The sequence below is a fragment of the Boleophthalmus pectinirostris genome, unplaced genomic scaffold (assembly GCF_026225935.1).
Source record: "Boleophthalmus pectinirostris isolate CB_2022bp ecotype Guang Dong unplaced genomic scaffold, ASM2622593v1 HiC_scaffold_4, whole genome shotgun sequence".
Lineage (NCBI taxonomy): Eukaryota > Metazoa > Chordata > Actinopteri > Gobiiformes > Gobiidae > Boleophthalmus > Boleophthalmus pectinirostris.
Window position 1 is genome coordinate 15,696,350 of NW_026571353.1, and position 21,385 is coordinate 15,717,734.

Sequence of the window (21,385 nt, forward strand, 5' to 3'; positions counted from 1 at the left end):
AAAACACCTGCTCACCTTCCTGCCTTTGTCATTGTCAGGGAGGTAGCAATGTCGTGGAAAACCTCTTGCACTGAACTTCTTTCCAGGGTTGGGATGTTCACTGGTCTGAAAACCATAAAATATAAGACATAGATAATATGTCCAGACACAAAAGGACAGAACTAAGAACAGAAAAAATGAGAAAATTCTATCAGGGTACATAATAAAAGCTACAAAACAAGTGCTTCACATTGATGAGATTTAAAAAAAAAAAAAAAAAAGGTGACTTTCTGGTGCCATGTTATTTAACATTTGCATAAAACAACAAAATATTACATTAGACAAATTTTATGAATTTAAGTATTTCAAGGATTTGGGGTATTTGTGGGAACGCTTCTCTCATCTCCCTTTCTCTTTTCGTGCACTGATTCAGACCCATTGGAGCATACATAAACAAATCCAGCCTCCCCCCTGGACTAAACAAACAGTGTTTTAAAAAATACATTAAACTTTTTTGATAAATTGATTCAAATATCATGGTTATGATTCTCTTCACACTAAAGGAATATCTGTTATCTTTGAATTCAAAGTGAGTGAGCGTTGGGTGTGAAATACTGCATTGTACTCTGCTGACCTGACCTGTCCGATGACCTCCAGTATCATGGTTTTCCCAGGGGACACTAATCCTGCTGGTTTGGTGGGAAAAGGTCAGTTTATTGACTCTATTAAAGCTGGTCTCTGCAGTCAGGATGAAATATGCCGCCCACTTCTCCTGCACAACCTTAACAAATCAACCCGCAACCCAACACTAAAGAAGCAAATGACCTTCATATACAAGCTATAAATCTACATTAATTCCATAATTTAACAAATGCATGTTTCTGTGCTACGATTTATAACGGCACCTCTCAATTTGTGTGATTATGAGAACCAATGTTTCTCCTCATCATTTTACTGAGGCTATTTTTCATTATTCTACCATGACATGGGTAGATATGGCAAGTTATGAATAATTATGAATAGTGTATACATTAATATTTAGTTTAAGTAGTATGATATGTATTTACTTCTGCTGTTTATTAATTTCAAATGATCATTAATGTCATGAATTCATGAACATTCATAATTGCATTGGTTTAAGAGAAATAGACTTAGAAAGGGAAAACCTCTGACCTGGATGCCAGCAGGAATGTCATAGACGATGCGAATGGTTTTGGAGTCAGGGTACCCAGGAAGGCAGTGGGGGATCACATGGTACTCCATCTTCCCGGGCGGCTGTGTTCCTGTTTTTTCCCCATAAATGGTTTTACATGTGGGGCACTGCAGACTGCCATCCTGGATAAAGACAATACAGATAACAATACAGGTAAATGATCCTCAGTTCAATAGTAGAACTGTGCATCCATCTTAAAACAAGCCAATGCGAAAATTGCACTTTATTACCCATTACTGAAATTACATTGTTGGTCCTAAATGAGGACGCTCATACTGAAATCTGACAATGCCATTTAAGTTTCTAAAATGTATTTGCAACTTCGGTCATTATTTCTCAAATCTTGTATGCAAAGTACTGTTGCTTGCAGTGACATCACACCAATGTCTGGCTGCCGGGCCTGTACCCACCTTATTGCCATTGTTGTACATGGCCACCAGGCACAGCAGATGGTACATGTGACCACACTTGCCAAGTTTGCCCACCAGCTCTGGCTTGACGCCTCTGTGCTGCAGGACGCCCTCATATCCTGACGCCATGGACAGCCTCTCCATACAGATGGTACAGTCCTGGAATAACCAACCAAAATACTTGAGCTGCCATTGGGTCTGACAGTGTGCGTTTATGACACTTTCACACTTTGTTAGGATGTCAAACTGTGACAGACTGTGTCCCTTCCATGGGCACATTTTTCTCTGGTACTTACTTCATCTGGTGCGACTTTAATCTTGTCTGTGTATCTTCTCACAACATCCTCAGGATTTTTTCCTACAGGAGAATTAAAACAAAAGATGAACATCGGAGACATACAGCTTGGAGAAGTAAGGTGGGTAATAATGTCACTAGGGTTGGATATTTGCTGTTTGCTGTCCTGTCACTGTTGAAGTTTTGTTAGTAAAAAAGACATCACAAAATCATGTTTGTATATAGATTTTGAATTTGATTACTATAAACACATGTAGTGTGGCAATAATACACAAGTTAAGCTTTTCAGTTATTACAATTCCTCACTGCTGTAACAATGTCAAGATCAAATTTGTCGCAACATTTTGCCCTACTTGGAATATACCATAAATAAGACATAGCCCAGACACACCACAGAGTGAATACGTCTGTCTTTTAAAATGAATTTTGATGGATGACTAAGTTTCCTTCAGTTGTTGTAACAAGGGAGTGACTACATCTTGCTTTTTTAACTGAAACACAGTATAGATTTCTGTCACTTCAGTGAGGTCACCTTCAAACTGACACATAGCAAGCAGCCATCCAAGCACTCCATGTTAATCCCAGTGAGCACGGCTGAGAGCACCCCTGGCTTAAACTGTTAATACGCTTACACACAACCTCTATTACCCCTTTGTTTGTTCATTTGGGCAAACGCCAGCGGTCGAGGGGGCAAACCAAGGCAGAAAATTGTCAGGTGTAAAGGAGAGGAAGACAAGAGAGTCGTGTGTGAACTGCCACTAGTATTTGATGTCTTCATTAGTCAGATCACAGCTTTGACCTTTTAAATTAGTCAGAGTCAAGTTCACTGCACAAGAGAATACCACATCTCCAGTCAAGCATTAATTCAACACTGTTTTTCTAATTGGCATATCACATAACATTATGACCCCTAAAATGAAAATTAAACAAATTACTATTATAGCATCTTGAGACATGTTGGGTAGCAAGAAAATTATTACCTTATATAGGACTTTTCTAGAACCTCAATGTTACCTTAAACTTTGGTGGATAATTCAAAGTATAGAAGTATATAATTACTGAATTTGACCAAGTTTTTCCAGGCAAACTGGAATGCCTGGATCAGAATATTATATTTATTTATAATTTATCATAATAAATGCACCACGACTAGTGTCTCTGGTCTTCAGTGATCATTGTCTAGGATCAAAGACACTCAAGAAAAGGCTGGAGGCAGGTGATGCAATAGGGACAGAAGAGTTGGCTGTTGGAAGAAATCCAAGCAGACCAAATACAATTGAGAAAAGTGAATAAGCTGCTGGCTCTAATGGTAAGTGAAAATGCAGTTTACGGCAGTTTTAGCACATAAGCAAATGTAGTAGATGGGGTCATAATGGTAAGTTTAATTTGTGTTTTTTTTTCTAAAAATAAATAAATAAAATAATAATAATAATGAAACAAAACCCCACAATGATCTTCTTGACGCACCCCCCAGGTATATCCGTGTGCAGAGTAGAGCAAACGTCTACACGGAGGATGAGGAAAAACAAGCTCTGTGCAAGCAAATAAACCGTACAGCTTCAGCGATCAATTAGGACAAAGGCTCCCGGGAGAGGCCAGGGTTTCCACAGCTCGAACTGACCAGCACTTATTTAAGTAGACGGACGTCCGACTGGCCCCTAGATCCACTCTGAGACACTGGTACAACTATCCCCTGTTAATTACTGTGCCTGCAAATGCCCCCATCAATCAGACTAAAGAGTAACACCACTTACTTTTTATGGAGGTCTGAAATCTATGGCTATTATAGTATTCACAGTAAATGGAGAGGATTAAAAATATAACAGTGAAAACACAAGCAACAGTGTTTATGTTGCCATCTAGTATGATGCCATAAATTTGCCAATTGCCAATTGTACTAGGAAAATTTTATTAATCAGCAGAAACTACATTCATATCACAGTTAAGTGATAAGTTAGTTATTTGTCCAGACAGTAGCAACTCTAGACAGTATTACCAAGATAAGTCTAGATGTCAGATATCATACAGCTTACTAATCGGATATTAAATGTGTAGCTTTATCACCCAATTCTCAGATGGAGCAAAAGCATATTTCTTTTGGTTAGCAAGACAAAGTCTACAAACTGTCAGTGGTCGGCCCATTCTTCGCTCCAGTGAATTTCATATTTTTCACTTTACACTCTAAAAATACAGACTCTCGACATTTGCGCTCCATTGCTCCCACTGTCCTTCCTACCTCTCCTCAGGTGCTTCTTTTTGGTTTTGCGCCGCATGCCGTTGATCCCTGGGACAGGCTTTAGGTCGCTCTTGTTGATGGGGGGCGGGTGCAGGATGGGCTTGGGGGCTCTCGTCAGACAAACGGGTAAACCTGCAGCGCACATCAGGATACCTGTCATACCTGACGCATGTGAACAGCAGCAGCCACATCACACCAACAAACGAACAACACACAGGAGAGTGGAGAAAGCAATAAATACAGCGTGCTCGTCAAGGCAAGTCAATAAGAGTAAGAATAGGTATTATTAGACATGAGACAGGTATGGGTTCTGTTTGGCTGTGCACATGAAAAGTTTTTACTCCACAATCTTCTCTTTTGAGGTAAATTTTATTATGGTGTTTTTATTTGTTTGTGCTTTTAATGGCTTTCCTATTTTGTAAAGAACTTTGAACTACTGTACAAATTCTGCTCAACACACTTGCTTAGGAATGGGATTAAAAGCCACACCACCGTTTCCAAAAATTTAACCATGGCATGCCAGTATTGGGCATCAATTCCAAAATTATGTAAATACATTTTTTGTAAAATGCTATGCTTGCACTAGTGTACTTATTTTGCAATTTCATGCACAAATTTAGACAACTGAAACATTGATCCATTGCTTTACTTTGACCCAGACCAACTCATGCCTTGACATAATATTTTTGGGATGCTACAAGTCAAACTGTACCTGCGAGTGCTGGATGTACTGGTCCGGATCCGGTGAGATTCTTCACTGGGAGAGCAGGAACACTAGGTATAAAAAAACAACAAAAACACACACATATCTTCCATTAACAAATATGAAAACACTTAATCTCAGGGGAGCTAATGCCTTCTTCGCACCTTGTAAACAGCACAGAGAGGTCTTGGGTTGTGATTGCCATTAAAGTGAGGGAGAGAGGAGCATGTTGTTCCCTCTATGTGATATAAAACAGAGGTGATAAAATGTCACATGCGTTTGGCTATGGAGACATGGACGACCACGATGGGATGAGACAGTCTGAGTCATGGACAAAGCAGAGCAGCTAAAACTGATTCGGGCTGACATTTGGGGAGGATGGAGTTCACTGCATACACACAGCATGATTTCAATACAAGAGGTGTTTAGAAGTAGCTTTTTAACAGTTGTCACCCTAATAATCTGGAGAAATGGTGATTGTGAAAAGAAAATCTTTGTTGCTAAATTAATATTTTAATCAAATTTTGTAGATTGGACACATGCACTCTTTATTTTCATATGTTTGAATGCCTAGTGGGTATTGAGACAGCACTATACAAGGTTCAGCAGTGCCACCACAAATAATCAAAGCTACTGCATTTACTCAAGCAATCAAGATTAAAAAAAAAGTATAATTTGTGTACCGGTATTGCACCCTGATATAAGCAATGTACTAAATCCAAATTCAAAGTAGTATATATAAAACAGAAATATAGTGCTGTTTTCACACTTAAGTTCATGTTGCTGACCATTTTTATTAGATTAATTCATAAATTGTAATTATATACAGGCAAGGTAACAAAGGCCACAGAATAATGAGGTGTTTCCTAGCCCGCATTTACTGATGTTAATAACCGCAGAAGCACATAAATATGAGATGTTGAACTGCGCGGTGGCTCAGGTCATTTGCCTGCAGCGTTTCACAAATCTGCATCAAGAGAGCGCTTTGATATTAGCAGAGCTCTGTTCCTGTGCCAGAGTGCAATAACAAAAAGGATGTGAGGCCCGAGCGAGGCTGTCCAATCTCATCTCTGTGCTGGGGAGTAAACGCGCATCGTTTCGCACACCATTGGTCCGGATACAAGGAGAGAAGATCACACCTATTCTGTGCATGGACCACAATAAAGGACAAATAAAAAACAGCTCTTACATGAAATGAATGCAGGTTTACAGGACTATAAAGGGCTCTACTTTGATTCAAGTAGAGATGATATTGGCTGATTTCACACCTTCAGTCAGAGCGACAGAGAGACCGACAAAAACAGGCTCGACTCAGTACCTGAACACACTGAATGTCATTGAAGAACACAACTGAGAAAGAGAAGCAGCTGGGCTCCTCATCATCCAAAATAAAAGGATAGGCACACTGATCTCTGAAAAGTGATGCCTAAAAATTAAGTTCTCTGCAGCAAAAATTCCATAATGTGGCATGATTGCGATCTGTCATTTTTAGTCTGGCCAAAGATTTTTGGAGGTATAGTTTTTTTTTAACCAATGCCAGTTTCCAAAAAAACAAAGGCATTTTTACAGCGTGTGACTCAAAACAGAATAAAATTAACCTCAAAAACAAAGGCATAAAGTACTGAGGATCTTATGCTCATGTGTAAGGAAACCCAATTAAAAATGCCTTTTCATCTTTACACTGGTTGTGATCAGCTCAACTGCACTGCATAATAAATATGCAAGGTTGATGAAACGGCTGCACACAAGCACAAAAAAAGCCCAAGCCAGCAGTAAAAAAACTTATGAACATTAACAAGACCACTGTAAAACAGTCCCACAACAGGACAATACAACTGCCTCTGTACTTCATCTGTCATGAGTCATCAGAAGTACAGCACCGTTATTGTGTACACTTCAGTTCTGAGATATCTACCTTCAGCACAGTGGACTCAGTCCCCTCTCCAAAATTAATGTTGAATGAAGGACAGAACTTATGTTATATGTACAGTGTGAGTCTCTCTTAGCCTTTTACTGTTCTTTCTTAGTCCTGGTGTTAACATCAAGATAGCTTTTTGTGATACTTGTGAGTTCACAATCCACCTCGAGAGACTCCTTCTGTAAGGTAAAGCATGCAGGCAAACCAATCACAGATCAGCACTGAGGTTTGTGTGGAAGTCAAAGGTCAAGTGCCCAAACAAACCAAAACAAACATGGCAACGCCAACAGATGTTCTTCAACCTATATTTGCCACAAAAAAAAAAAGACTTTTTTTTTGTGATTCAAGAGAAATGGATTCAACAAATGTTTTTCGGCTTATTCTGCTGTGATACTTCAATCAATCAGATTCAAATAATCACACTCCTCATTTTCTGATTGCTTTCAACAAGAGCCATCCCAGACTGACAGAACTCAATTCAGAGTGCTACACGCATCAGTCCGGCGTGAACCAGGTTAAGTCTTATCCTTATTTTGTCCAAGAATATGCATACCCCAAAGCAATACATCTTTATGGAGTCAAGAAAAGTTGCATCGTGTACTTAATGTGAACTACTGAAAGGCAAACATTTTCTAAGAATCCCAGAATACATTACATCTTCTCCTACTACCACTGAACCAAGTCTCCTCTGTGACTGGCCACCGGTTGCCCACTGAGAATTCACAAGCCTATCTAGTTGATTTAGGAAAAAGGGCACATGGAGTTGCCATGCCCACACAACAAAAATAACCAGTTGGCCTCTTTTAATATGTATTCACAAAAACTCAGACATAAAAAGTGACTTGTGTCTTTCACTTCAGATTAAATATGATTAATGACATAAAATCACTTTCCACTAAAATATATTGTGAAAGAACATCTAATCCTACAGACATAAAAGTGAAAAGGTTCAAACAAATATTCCTGCAATAATATGTAACTGATAATAAACTCAGATTAACATAAGTGTTAGTTTAACAGTTTAGCGTCATGATAATGGAATATTATATATATAAAATTTATGATTTTTATAATAGGCTAGAGTAAACACATTTGTGAACTGTATTTAGTTCATAAACACAATACAGATGAAATTAAGACTCATTTCCTGTTATTCCCTAGTCTTACTCAACCTAATCACTCCCAAATTAAGTTTCTAGAGCACTTCTAGTACAAAAATGCTGATGCCAAAGTAATATGTAATCATGCGCTGATTACGCAGCATGAAGATGACGGGAGAGGATTGAGGGAGAGCCCATTGCAAGTATTTAATTACACTGATGCGAGTAGTGGGAGGCAAGTCCAGCCCACAGAAACACAAACACTGTGCCACTACTTGAAATGCCCCAATAAGCAATAAGCAGTAGTACCAAAAATGCCCATAAATTTGAGTCTAGTCCCACTTGAGATCCTTTATTCACTCATTCAAGCAGTATTACTCTATATTATTCATATATATTATATTAATTTGAACAAGAACAAAGTATCAGATAATTATACTTTTTGCTTGCATAGCATTGTTTTGCCTTGTACTTAAAAGCAATGTCCATCCAATTACATTAGATACACATCCTTATATTATCAGGAGCTATATATATGGTCCAAAATCCTATAGAAGTAGTGGCCCTGAAACTGATCAAATCTGTATACAATTGTTTCTAGATTTACAAGATACAGATCCATGCCACTTTTTTTTTTGTCTTGTTTTCATGGTCCATTGTGGATAATTTTACAAGTGCCAGTGAGGTTGACAAAAATACAGAAACCTAAAATGCATTGCACATGTGACAGATGTTCACAGAAAAAGAGAGGAAGTGGTTAGCATGAGCCTGAGAAACAAATCATGTGAAATTTACCTGTCATCATCAATTTGAGGTGTTGTGTTAGCATTCACAGCTAAAGAACTATATATCTGACGGCTTAAAAGGCACATGTAAGCAGTGCTCCTGAACTGGACTGTTTGAATCTGGATGCAACTCGGCACTATCTATAAAACATTCAAAATCCATAGTGACAGCGGTATTAAGTTGACAGAACTCAGTGAAGGAAACATAATGTGTTGACACAAACAGCAGACTTTACCAGTCTAAATTTTCATCAGGCAAAATAAAAATGATTTAGTAGGCAGAACACAACCTCCTCCATTACACACACCAAAGCATATTGTTCTTTAACGTCAGAAGATCAATATATAAGCTTTAACCTTTGACCTCTCTAAAATGGGGATCTTCTAACTTGCATTGCCTACACGAAGCGTAATCACAGAAAAAAATCTTATGCTTCTTTTATAAACAATGGTCAACACCTTCCCTGTACCTGTAGTGTGTTTAGGCGTGTGAAAAGTAAATCAGAAGATTGAAGTGATGTGTGGGTTCACCCTGTCATCTCTTGCACTGTTTGTGGGAATGTGCATTTAACAACTGAGCCTGTATGATTGTGTGTTTGTGCGCGTGTGTTTGTGTGTATGTTCATGTCCCACAGGGTGCATGTTAACCACACTCATCCTGTACATCGAGCCACCCGCCTGGGAACCTACGCTGCACCCGTCCTCTTCCTCTTGGCTGCTCAAACTTTCTCACATTTGAACCACCTCACTTCAAAACACTATAAATGATTGTCACTCTAAAAATATGCAACTCTAGAACAGTGAAAATAGTGGGTTATACATTATGATGACACAAATAATCACTCTTAAGATATTTATTGATCTGTACAGTATACAATTTTTTGTTGATTTGGTCTCTTGTTTGTTACACGTGATGTATGCATCTCCACTGATCACAGTCATCTTACTGTGAGTCCTGGTTTTGCAGGAACAATAATTTTGAAATGTGTGCAGTTCAAACTGTTAAACTCTAGTTACATTCCCGCCTACCCAGGGCAAGTCTACAATAGAAAGCTGAAGATGTGAAAATGTGTTTATAAAAAGAAACTACTCCCTTCCCTTCCTTTTCCCTTTCTTGTACTTAAAGTTTTAAAAATAGCAATAACCATGCAGCCAAGGACGCAGATTCTGCCAGAGCACTTTGGCAGTACCCCAGCTCTCCCTATAGAGAAGGTTATGGGGGTTGCTGTTTACCAATAAATCCTGCATATCGCCACAGATATTCTCAACGTGTGAAACAAGGTTAGGCCTAGTCACAATGAGGTGATCAGAAAAGGGCCACAGCAAGACTTTGTGAGGGACTATTATTCAAACTTGCATTAAGTGTGTCTTCCCCCATGAGCGACAGACCTAAATCAAATTGGATCAGAAGAGTTTATTTTGGTAAAGAAAGCAGGATAGGGACTGGAGCGTTGGTTATAAAGGCTGGGCTCTATATTTTTTTTTTTATACTTTGTTCATTTCGGCGAATTGCTGTGAGGTCAGAGCGCTCTGCTGAAGCTCCCATTTTTCCTTGATCCATTATTCATCCTTCCCCAGTGGAGCTGCGCCTCTATGGTAAATGGTTTCCACAGCTACACTAGAGCCGCCTTCCCAGTGACCATGCACACATCATGAAACAAATATGCACTTCTTAGTTGTGATGGTCCATACTGTACATATGAGACTTGCACATCCCATGACACAGCAGCAGAAGCACACAGTGTGATAGTAACAAATGAGTTCAAAGCAGGAGCCGAGTGAATGATCCAGTGGAGCTGCAGTATTTCACGCCTATTGGGGCCAACATAAGCTCATTATGGAGCGGTAACCATGGCGCACACACACAAATGAGAGACAAACTAGTCCTCTGAACTGTCAACACAAGAGAAATAAGTAGCAGTTTACTAAACATAATCACAAATACACCGATAAGAACATTTTTAAGTGTCTCAGCATGAGGTCTCTTTTGAATTAGTTAATTCTGAAAAAGCTATTAGACTCCACCCTCTCTTTGGAACAAAACCTTATTTGATGTGCTATGTTTGTATACTTTGATTAACCAATTACTGCTTGAAAACAAAAGTCCTTAAGATATAAGTGAGTGAAATGTCACAAAAGCCATATCACTATTTTTTAGAGAGTTTACCTTCACCGGTATTGGTTAAATCCTGTCACCCAAGAACTTAGCCTGTTAAATCCAGACTGATATCCTGCTGTTTTACAGTCTGGTCACAGCTTCCAAACTCAAACAGAGCTGTGCAATCAAGTTCTGTCATTGATCATGTATCATTTAGAGCTGGGCTGGGCAATTATTTTTTTCCCCAAGAGCCATACTAAAATTGCATGGCATGTGGCTCATAAGTGATGAATAATGCTGATGAGTACATTTCTGTAAAATATACACTACTTTAATCTATTAATATGCTATCATGAACAAAATCTTGCTTAAAACAGGCCGAGGGCTAGATGCAAGCTACAGGCTATGTGCTGCAAAACTCACAGATTTGATTTAACAGCATTTAGTGCTTCATTGATTCAGGAGTATGTCATTTTTAAGATTCTATATATTTTTTATTTTTGTTCTGATACAGCCTTGACAATCAAAAAAAAAATCTTTCTCCCTCAGTGGCAACATACTAAACTGATGCATTATTGAGTCATGTACCGGATGTTCCTCTTACCCTGGGGGGATGGCTCCTCTGGCTGTACCCATGGAAATCCGCTGGGTGCCGGGCCGGTTGAGATTGTTCTGCCCATTGATGGTGAGTGCATGGTGGCCGTGTGAGGAGAGCGAGGGCATCGCAGGGGAGCAGGGGAAGTTGGCTTTGGACAGCGGCACTTGCACCTGTTCAGCTTTGGCTTGTCCTCCCCCCACACTAATGTTATTGTCATTTGTGCCTGAGGAGTTGGATGTTGGTGACCAGAGAGAAGTCCCAGCGAATGTGTTGCTTTGTCTCACTGTTGTTAACGTCCCGGTAGCGCCTGCGTTGCCCCCTTGCCCATACAGTTTTCGTCTTTGAGAAGCGAGGATTGCATTAGAAGCTGCTCGTGTACTGTTAACCAGAATACACTGTTGACATGAACAGGGCTGACCGGAGCTTGCACCCACGGGCCAGGATTGAGATTTGGGTATAGAGCCCATGATGAGAGGGTATGCCAAATCCATGCGTCTGCGAAGCCTGCGTTTGCGTTGGCTCTGGCGGTTGGTTTGAGCCATGCTGTTGAAGTCGATGAGGTAGCAGAAGCCCAGAGAGGTGAGGTCCAGCCAGGGGTGCTGCTTCTCATAGGCGTTTTGGATGGTGACACAGATCTCCATGTCGTATGGCGTCCATGAACCATTGTCATTCTCCCATTCCCACACTACACCTTTCCCTGGAGCTGACGAAGGCTCATAGAAGTTCCTCTGCACTGGTCTCATTGTGCCTAGAAGAATAGACAAAACAAATGTCAGTATAACCACAATAGTTAGCAAACTATCAGCTTATCAACCACCAGGGCGTGATATTATGTATTTTTATAATTAATCCCATCAATGTCTGGGAAGTTCCATAAGTTTATCAAACCACACGCCCCATATTTCTTAAGAAACAAATACAAAAAGAGGAATCGTTCTCAATTTAGAAAGAAACTTCAGTGATTCCAGAGCCATCCCAGTACCCAACAGTGCATACCATACCTGCACATTAGCAATTAGATTTATCATTACTTGACATTTGTGGCACTAATTAAAACGTGTAATAAATGACTAAAAATCTTCTTCAACAGATGCATCACCAGTGACAGCGCAGAGCCACAAGGCGCTTCTTTAGTCACGATCATTAAGAAGAAGGTTGACACAGCAACTTGACCGACAGCAGGAGGCAACACCCACCATCTGCCCTGGGACACACACAGCAGTGCATTAGAACTGCCACTCTACATTGTACATTAGTGTAGGGATTCGGATAACACAATGAAAAATAAATAAAAGTAACTTTTACTAAAGTTATGGAAGTTTATTTCCATTTTAACATTTTGACATTTGTTAATCTCTCAATGCCTATTTCCCAGTTTAATATGATCAGTAGGAGTTGAAGTCAAATATAGAAAATAGGGTATCATCAGTAAATATTTAGAAAAAATTAGCAGTGCATTAGTAGAAAGTACTAAACAATCATTTTGTCAGATATAAGAATTGACTTGTTTTTAATGTGTGCCTTGTCTTCTGTGAAGCACCTTAGCTGATGTCAGGGCTGTGATGGAGTTCTTCAGTAATATTGTTTAGTCAGTTCTTTTACTACATTAAATTGCAGCAGGAAGAAGAGTGGCATGCTGTCAGTAACATTGTGCCTCTGGTTGATGGCTCTTCAGCTCCTTCCTCCATTATAACACAATTACATAGTCACATGGGAAATCAGGACACCTTTGCCAATCCATCTCTGCAGCACACGTCAGCAGCTGAGTTCTGGCACTACAGTGAGGACAGAAACAGCCCCAGTCCCCTTCAACGGCTAATTTAACGTGCAAATGCTCAGTTCCCCTGGCAGGGAGGACCACAATGATAATGGAGGGAGTGGGTGAGGAGGGGCGATGTGTGAACCCCTCATCTCTCTGTGGTGCTACTCTGGACTAGGAAATGCATCAGCAGAAACAGTGACCTTGAGTCCATACTGCTAAAGGACCAAGTTAATTTCATTTGGAGTGTGCTCAGTTGGCCAGTTCCTTCAGTCACATGACCTTAGCCACTTGTGTAGATTTCATCCATCATGAACTGATCAAATTATATAATCATCATAAAAGCAATATTCTCATAGAAAATACATGCTTTGTTGTATTATTGTCTATTATGATAATCAATTTGACAGAAGTGTAAAAATGTACAAAACAAGAATTCATTATTCTTTCAGCCTCCAGGCACAAACGTCACCACAGTCACATTTGATCATAATTATCGTGCAGGATAGATTTTGAAAGAGACATACATCTACATTTTGTTAATGTATTTATTCTTCAAATTGTAATTTTTAATCTTTTTGTTCCAGAATTATGCTTAAAATGCACAAGACAGATGCCAAACTTTTCTCACCATTTCCTGAGGGATGCATTAGGTCTAATACTTTGCACTGAGTACAATCAATAGAGGGACAGTTTCAACTGAAACTTTTAAATGCGCTTCATAAATATTACAACATATGTGGAGATGTTATATTATAAGACACAAATTCAAACACAGTAACACTGATGATTACCCCCTTAAAAGATAAAAAAGAAATTACAGGTACCAACATACAACATTGCCACTAGTATTACACACAAAGAGGGTTTGACTCAAATGCTAAGCTGAAGATGCAGACTATTTTGATAACACTTTTGCATGGTAAACTAATAACAAAGAGGGCAATGGTATGCAAAAGGAAGTTACCTTTGTTTTGTTTTGGGTTTTTTTACTACCCTCCAAGTATGCTTCCTTCCTTTATTTATTGGAATATTCATCATTGTCAACTTGCAAAGGCAGGCAATAGCCCACCTATAAAACGATCTACCACACCCTGGTTCTATGCAATGCTTTCTTTTAAAATATAAAAATCTCTAAAAATGTCAGTTTTTATATTTTCAAATGTCAATAATGGTTTGTGTTTCCTGATTGATTTCATCTGAGCACATTTACTTTTGCATCCCAGGACAATGAAGCTCAAACTGAATGAAGGGTAGTATTGTTGATCAGACTACAGTCATTTACTCCATTGACTTTCAATTCACTGTAGTTCACCGTTTGAGAAATTCACCAGCAGACCTTATGGCCATTTGTGCTCATTCCGAACAGGAAACAGAGTTAGCACTTCCTAGTTGACCCAGTGCATGTTTGGCAACCATCTTTCCTGCCCATCCTGCCGTCATGTCCTCCAGTTGTCCTTGGCTGACACTGCAGTGGTTTCCCTTTTGGTCAGCTGTTCTCCTGTGATGTATTAGATCTACATCAGGCATCTCAAGTGGGACACTGACCCACATGACGTATGAGGCCAGGTGAGTTCAGGGAGGCATCCTGCAGACTGTACTGTATGTCAGATGTCAATGTTACCAAGGGGTGTTTTAAATAGTTTGAGTAAATGGCTCCTATAGGACCTTTAACAAAATTAGATCACAAAACAATGTCAGTAGTGGGGCTTCTAGATTAATTGCAATCAAATCTAAAATTTTATATTACTAGCAAATTGCAAGTTCTGCCATTATTTAGGCAAGACTTGATTTCTCTGCAAGCATATACTCTCACAACCTGTTAACCCTGTAGTTTAGACTTCTACAGGCATAGGATTTGTTCAGCATTTCATAATTCAGTCTTTACTCTTGTGTTTTTCTCCTGGACATGCTAAAAATGTGCTCTCTCTCTGAACAGAATTCTATAAAATACAATGTGCAAATCTAATCGTAATCACAATGCTTGTCATAAAAAAGAAAAAGAGTGACCTGAATAAAAAAGCATAATGTGAACGAAAAGACTAATGCGTGAGGACTAAAATGCTGTAACTGCAATATAACTGCTGTTTTGTCAGAGCAAGAGAAACATTGTTATGTAGACTATCCCAGGGGCCCAGGAGGAGGATTTCCACTACTGAGCAGAAACACTAGAGGTTCATTCCTCCAACACACTCTGCCACCTCCATTCTCTTTTAGCTCTCTCAATTGTTTATCTTTCTCTTCCCATCTTTTGCTCTTCTCTGTCTTCCTCACTCCATCATCTATCTCCATCTCTCCCCCTTCATCTTTCTCTTACCTCCCCTCTATCATTGTCCCTCTTTTCCTTCATTTCTGTGTCCAAGAAAGTGACACTGTAGAAAACACGGGGAATCAGGGGGACAATGCCAGCTTGAACGCGTGAGTTTTAAAAGTGATCTGAAGTGCTGCAGTGAGTCCGAGTTCCTGATGGACTGTGGGAGTGAGGCGGTGGTGAAGGCTCGGTCCCCCCTAGGTCCAGTGCTTTGTCTGATGAGGGAGTGAGGAGTTTGGTGTCGGCTGATCTGAGGCAGCGGGTGAAACAGTGCTGATGGAGGTGGTTGGTGAGATATGGACAGGTCAGGTTATGGAGGGACTTGTAGGTGATGAGGAGGACCTTGTATTGAATGTGGTATTGTATGGGGAGCCAGTGGAGTTGCTTGAGGACAGGAGTGATATGGTCTCTGGAGCAGGTGTGGGTGAGGAGGCGGCCATTTTCTGGATATATTGCAGTTTTTGGAGGTGGGTGGAGGGGAGACCGTACAGAAGAGGCTATTGCAATAGTCAAGTCTGGAGGAGATAAAGGATTTCTGTGGTTGGTTTAGAGAGGGAGGGGCGGAGACGGGCAATGTTGCGAAGATGAAAAAAAGGGGTTTTAGTGATGTGGCTGATGTGGGCTCTGAATGAGAGGGTAGGGTCCATGATGATGCCAAGGCTGCGTAGAGAGGGAGAGGGGGTAACAGTGCGACCATTGATGAAGAGGGAGATGTTTGGAGCAGAAGGGAGGAGAGCTTTGAGTCCGGTGATGAGCAGTTCTGTTTTATTGCTGTTAAGTTTGAGGAAGTTGTAGTCCATCCAGGTTTTAATGTCAGACATGTAGTTTGTAATGGTGGAGAGAATGACTGGGGTAATCGACTTGGTGGAGATGTAAACCTGAGTGTCATCCTCATAACAGTGGAAATGGAGTCCATGGTGACAGATGATGTGGCCGAGGGGAAGCATGTAAATGATGAAAAGGAGGGGGCTGAGCAGTGAACCTTGGGAAACACCAGTGGTGACAGGAGAGAAGTTAGATTCTGAGTCATTTATGGAGACGTAGTGGTGATGGTCAGAGAGGTAGGAGGAGAATCAGGAGAGTGCAGTGCCGGAGATGCCAATGTACTGTAGACTGTGTAGGAGGATGGTGTGGTCGATGGTGTCAAATGCTGCGCAGAGATCAAGGAAAAGGAGAATGGAGAGAGAACCAGTGTCTGCGGCGAGGAGGTGGTCATTGGAGACTTTTAGGAGGGCTGTTTCAGTGTTGTGATGGGGGTGGAAACCAGATTGAAATGTTTGAAGCTGGAAGTTGAGGAGTTGGGTTCTATTTTTTTGGAGAGGAAGATTGGAGATGGGTCTGAAGTTGTCCAGGTTGTCAGGCTGCAGGCCGGGTTTTTTCAGAAGGGGTGTAATTGTGGCTAGTTGAGTGCATAACGGACAGTGCCAGAGCTGAGGGAGGTATTTAGAGCTCTCTAGCTTTCAGGAGAGGCGACAGGAGAGGGTCCAGATGGCAGGTTGTGAGTTTCATGGTGGAGAAGAGTTTGATAGTGTCGGAGAAGAATAAGAGGTAGAAGGAAGACAGCCTGTGGTTGGGTTGAGGCTAGATTCTGGAGAGGGAAGAGTGGATCAAGAGTTGTTTAAGTGTGGAGTGAATGATTTGGGTTTTGGAGTGGAAAAATTGTAAGTAGTTATTGCATTTCTCTGTAGTGAATGAGGTGGTGATATTGTCCATGGGATTGGTGAGCTGAGCAAATGTAAAAAAAACAGGGTGCGGGGTTAGAAGAGTTGGAATGGGGTGTAGCAAGGGGAAGAGGTGGTGAAGGAGACCGGTTTTGTTTTGTGGAGAGAAAGCAGATCAAGGCAAGAAGAGAGGGATTGAGGGATTTCTCTCCCACCCTCATCTCTCTTTTAATCTTCCTCACTCAGTCTCTCTCTCTAAACTTTCTCTTCCTCATCCCCCCTTTCACTCTCACTCTCTTTTCCAGCCTCTTCCCCCTCAGTTCTGTCTCCCTCCATCTCTCCGTCTTTCCTCTTTCTCTACCACCCTCATCTCTCTTCTTATCTTCCTCAGTCCTCCTATCTCCACTTTCATCTTTCTCTCCTCCATCCCCCGTTCACTCTGACTCCAGCTCTCTTCCCTTCATTTCTGTCTCTTTCCATCTCTCCCTCTCTTTCCCCTTTCTCTACCACCCCCTTCTCAGTCTGCTTCACTCCATCTACCTCCATCTCATCTTTCTCTTTCCCAACCCCCTTTTGCCAACTCTTTTTCTCCATTCTTGTCTCTCCCCCTTCTTTCTCTCCACCCTCGTCTCTCTTTGGCTCACCACCAACTCCGGCCCTGAGCCATTCTTCACATTTTCCGCCCTGTCACTCGCGGGACCACAGCCTGCACTTACGCACTGCTTCTTGGACAGAGAGCAGAAACGTGTGTCATTGCATCACAGCCTGCATCACCTTGTGCTTAATGCTATAGTGCTCCATAATACATCCTTATAATTGACAAGGTTCTCCAATTTCCCCAGGGGCGGCAGCGGAGAGCCCATTAAAACATTGCACTGCATTTTTACCCGTTAACTAAAAAGGAAGAGGACATTATGCTCTATGATGTTAAACTCAATGCACAATGTTGCCTGAAGTGTGTTTGGTATGGATTCAACCCACAGACAAATGACAAACCAAACATGATGAGATCAAAATGATCTCCTAAGAAAAACAAAACATTAGTTCAATGAAAAATCCAACAAAAAGTCAACTATAAAAGACATTTACCTTACAATTGACAAACAAGAAAATATGCAACATTTATACAACCAGTACATAAAAGTGACTAGAGTGGAGAAATTATTTACTTTTCTAAATTGATTGTTGATCGTGTTTCTACCCAAGCTATTCTATTTTTACATAACTGAGCAAACAATTTATAAACTGTGTGCAAAGGCAATCAGTGTGTTCATTACATAGCATTCATAATGTCATATAAACAGTGCATGAATATGCTAATAAATTCAAATATGTGGGACGTGAATAAAATAATTGAAGCATGTTTGTTCTCAAATCCCAGGGAAGCGCTTGAAAAAAAAAAACAAAAAAAAAAAAAACACCTTTATAGCCACAAAAAGGACATCGACAAACAATAACTTCAGCCTTGACCGACTTTAAAATGGAAAAATACTTTTGAGGAAAACTTAAGTCATACCTGTACATCAAAGTAAAAATCTGTAATAAGTTATAATACAATTACAATAATACATTATATCCTGTAATACAAAAACTTAATATGGATAACAGCCTGCATTTATTTTGTAAATCATATTTATTTAGGGAAAATAAATATTAGTTCCAATATCTATATCTGTGACAAAGAAAAATTTAAAAAGAAGCAAAATTTGGGAAAAATATGTATGTTTACACAATCATGCAACAAAGTTATTGGTATTTTTACAAAACTGAAAGTTTGTCAACTTTACTATAACTTAATATACATTTATGGGCCTTTGCAATTATAATAAATAAAATTGGTATCTGCAAAACAGCTTTTTTTTTAAATTGTGGATTCATTGTTATTTGTACTTCATGTCCATTTAACAACAAAACTGTCCAAGAGTAAAAGAAACAACATTGTACAAAAGAAATCACATATTTGGGCTTTTTTTTATCTCCATAATTCGTGAGATGACAGTTAATTTTCCTCTGAATGCACGTTTTCATAATGAGCTATGGTAGCGAGAAGCCACTTGGATTCCCCTAAGCGTCCTTGTCTCTTTGTCAGCAATGGTGATAAATGCAAAAGAGCAAATGGGCTGTTTGGGTGGAGAGAGAGAGGGGAAAAAAAGATGCAAAGAAAGTGCTGTGAAAAAGGAAGGAAGGTCACAAGGACACTAGGAAGTTTGTAGAGGAGAGACACTTTCTGCCAACAAACAATAAAAAGATGCTTCAATCTTCAAAAGTTAGCGTTGCAGTAAAAAAATGTAGCCTGCTAATACAGTTTTCCTGCCAGCGTGAAGACAAAGTGCTAAGCAAAAGTGGTGAAGCTGCACCCTAGCTTCATGTACCTCCCCTCCACCCCACTGCTCTCTTCAAGTCTCAATACAATACAGGGGAGCCAGCCAGCCAGTTGTGATGCAGTGTTTGCGTGTACTAGAGAAACAAAGAGAAGCCAACAATGAAGTTACAGTGCTGTCCGCATGCCAAAAGCCTATAGTACTGCAGTGGAGTAACAGACCCTGAAATAACCTACTGTGTGAATCAAGAGGATACAAACTTGAGCAAAAACACTTTGCTGTGTACAATAGTAAGTCATGATGTGTAATAAAATGAACAAATTACAAACCTTCTAAATGTACAGCAATAAACACCATACATGGACAGACACCCACACTAATCAATACTAAAACTAGCAACAAAACTATACTCAAACAAGCATTGATAAAGGGCAGAATGAATTAGTATTTTGTGTTAAAATGAGTACTATTACCTAAAATGAAGTGTATTTATGTTTTTTAATCAGATTACAACACAAAGGCCTATATATTATTGTATATATGAAGTTACATTATCTCTGTTTTGCTGAAAAGTATTTTTTCAGCAATTAACTATCATCTGTACTTTTCCATAGTGATATTGTGTTGTCTAAATAATTTGGGCCCATGATTTAACAAACAACTAAAGGACATCAATGCAGTGAAATGGCCCTGGAGGACACCTCATAACACTGTTAGGAGCGTAGAAAATAATTTAGGAGTATAGCACACATTACGCTGATGTTTATTCCCATCATGATCTAGAAACTCCCAAGACACAGGTGAAAGTGTTGATGTAGCAGCTTCATGCCTCAGTCCAGCACCTGTCACTAACCCAGGACTACATTATAACTTTCTTTAGTTACAAGACTCCTTTGTAACAACTTGAGCCAGATTTCTGTCTGAACTTTTCTTTCAGCAATATTCTGACATTATAGTTAATTATGTGGGCTTCGTGCTGCTTTTCCTCAGTGAGGTAGAGGCTCATTATTGCAACATCCTTGACAGCTGCCACGTACTCTTCACGACCGCATGCTTCTGAGCTTTTTAACTTGGCAGCACAATTTGCCACAGAAGTAGCAAGCAATAATATATTGTGATACTAATTGGTCCAGTGTATAGATAATTACTATTGTCTAGCTTGACTTGAAGGTTATAAGCAAAGCTATTTTAAATACACACTGGACACTGCATTTAAGTACATTAATCAATGGCAACAATTCTATTCTAAGTGTTCAGTTGTACAAAATGTAACAATCTCACCATCTCACAATATACATATTACAAATCAACTCAAATTGTGTTGAGATGCACCAATGCTAAACAGATAACAAATATCCAATGAAAATCAACCAATCAGTATCACCTGGTTGGGCCAATAAATTGATGTAATAAGACTATTTACTGATCATAGTTGGTGACATAATATTTTAGCTTTTTTTAATGCAAAGTTGTTCTGTAATTATTTGAAAGATAAAGAAGAGCTAAACACATTTTGTCAATATATACAATATATCTTGTTTTTAGTCAAATAAAGTCTATTTTTAGTCCCTGCATTGGAATCAGTTGATATCGGCAGATACTTAAAGTCACAGTATCGGAATTGGTACTGAAACAGAAACAGCTAGGTTTAGGTGTGCTCCAGAGTTTACAAGTTTTAAGTTGCAGTTTATTTGCTTTTATTAAGGACTTTGATTTATGAATCACAATGGAACACAACCCTTGATTATTCGTGCATTGTAAGGCTTGTATGTATAGACAAAGTTTTTATTAAATATTATTCACGTGGTAGCACAGACCGCTCTGTTGTGACACACGTGTCCAAACCCACAGCTCTGATGCAGTGCACCATTTATCTGTGACAACACCATATTTTATGTTGGCCATTACAGCCCCTGTACAGGAGAGCACTGGTCTCTGCAGGGCCACAAGTCTGACACAGCACACACTCTGAAGCAAAGCACAACATTTTCAAACACA

The 21,385-nt window shown here is 39.7% G+C and overlaps 1 protein-coding gene across 3 annotated transcripts in view; it reads right to left on the bottom strand.

Moving 5' to 3' along the window:
* The window catches only part of dtx1 (deltex 1, E3 ubiquitin ligase), a 38,573-nt gene that overhangs the window by 4,217 nt on the left and 12,971 nt on the right, over positions 1–21,385 (bottom strand). For 2 of the 3 annotated variants that reach the window (XM_055161797.1, XM_055161798.1), the window contains 7 exons: positions 11,342–12,083; positions 4,846–4,907; positions 4,134–4,295; positions 1,899–1,960; positions 1,603–1,761; positions 1,153–1,314; positions 16–105 (listed from right to left, as the gene is read on the bottom strand). In XM_055161797.1, coding sequence (XP_055017772.1) covers positions 16–105; positions 1,153–1,314; positions 1,603–1,761; positions 1,899–1,960; positions 4,134–4,295; positions 4,846–4,907; positions 11,342–12,083 — 1,439 coding nt within the window. The remainder of the gene's footprint in view (positions 1–15; positions 106–1,152; positions 1,315–1,602; positions 1,762–1,898; positions 1,961–4,133; positions 4,296–4,845; positions 4,908–11,341; positions 12,084–21,385) is intronic. The other variant, XM_055161799.1, reaches the window with a different exon arrangement.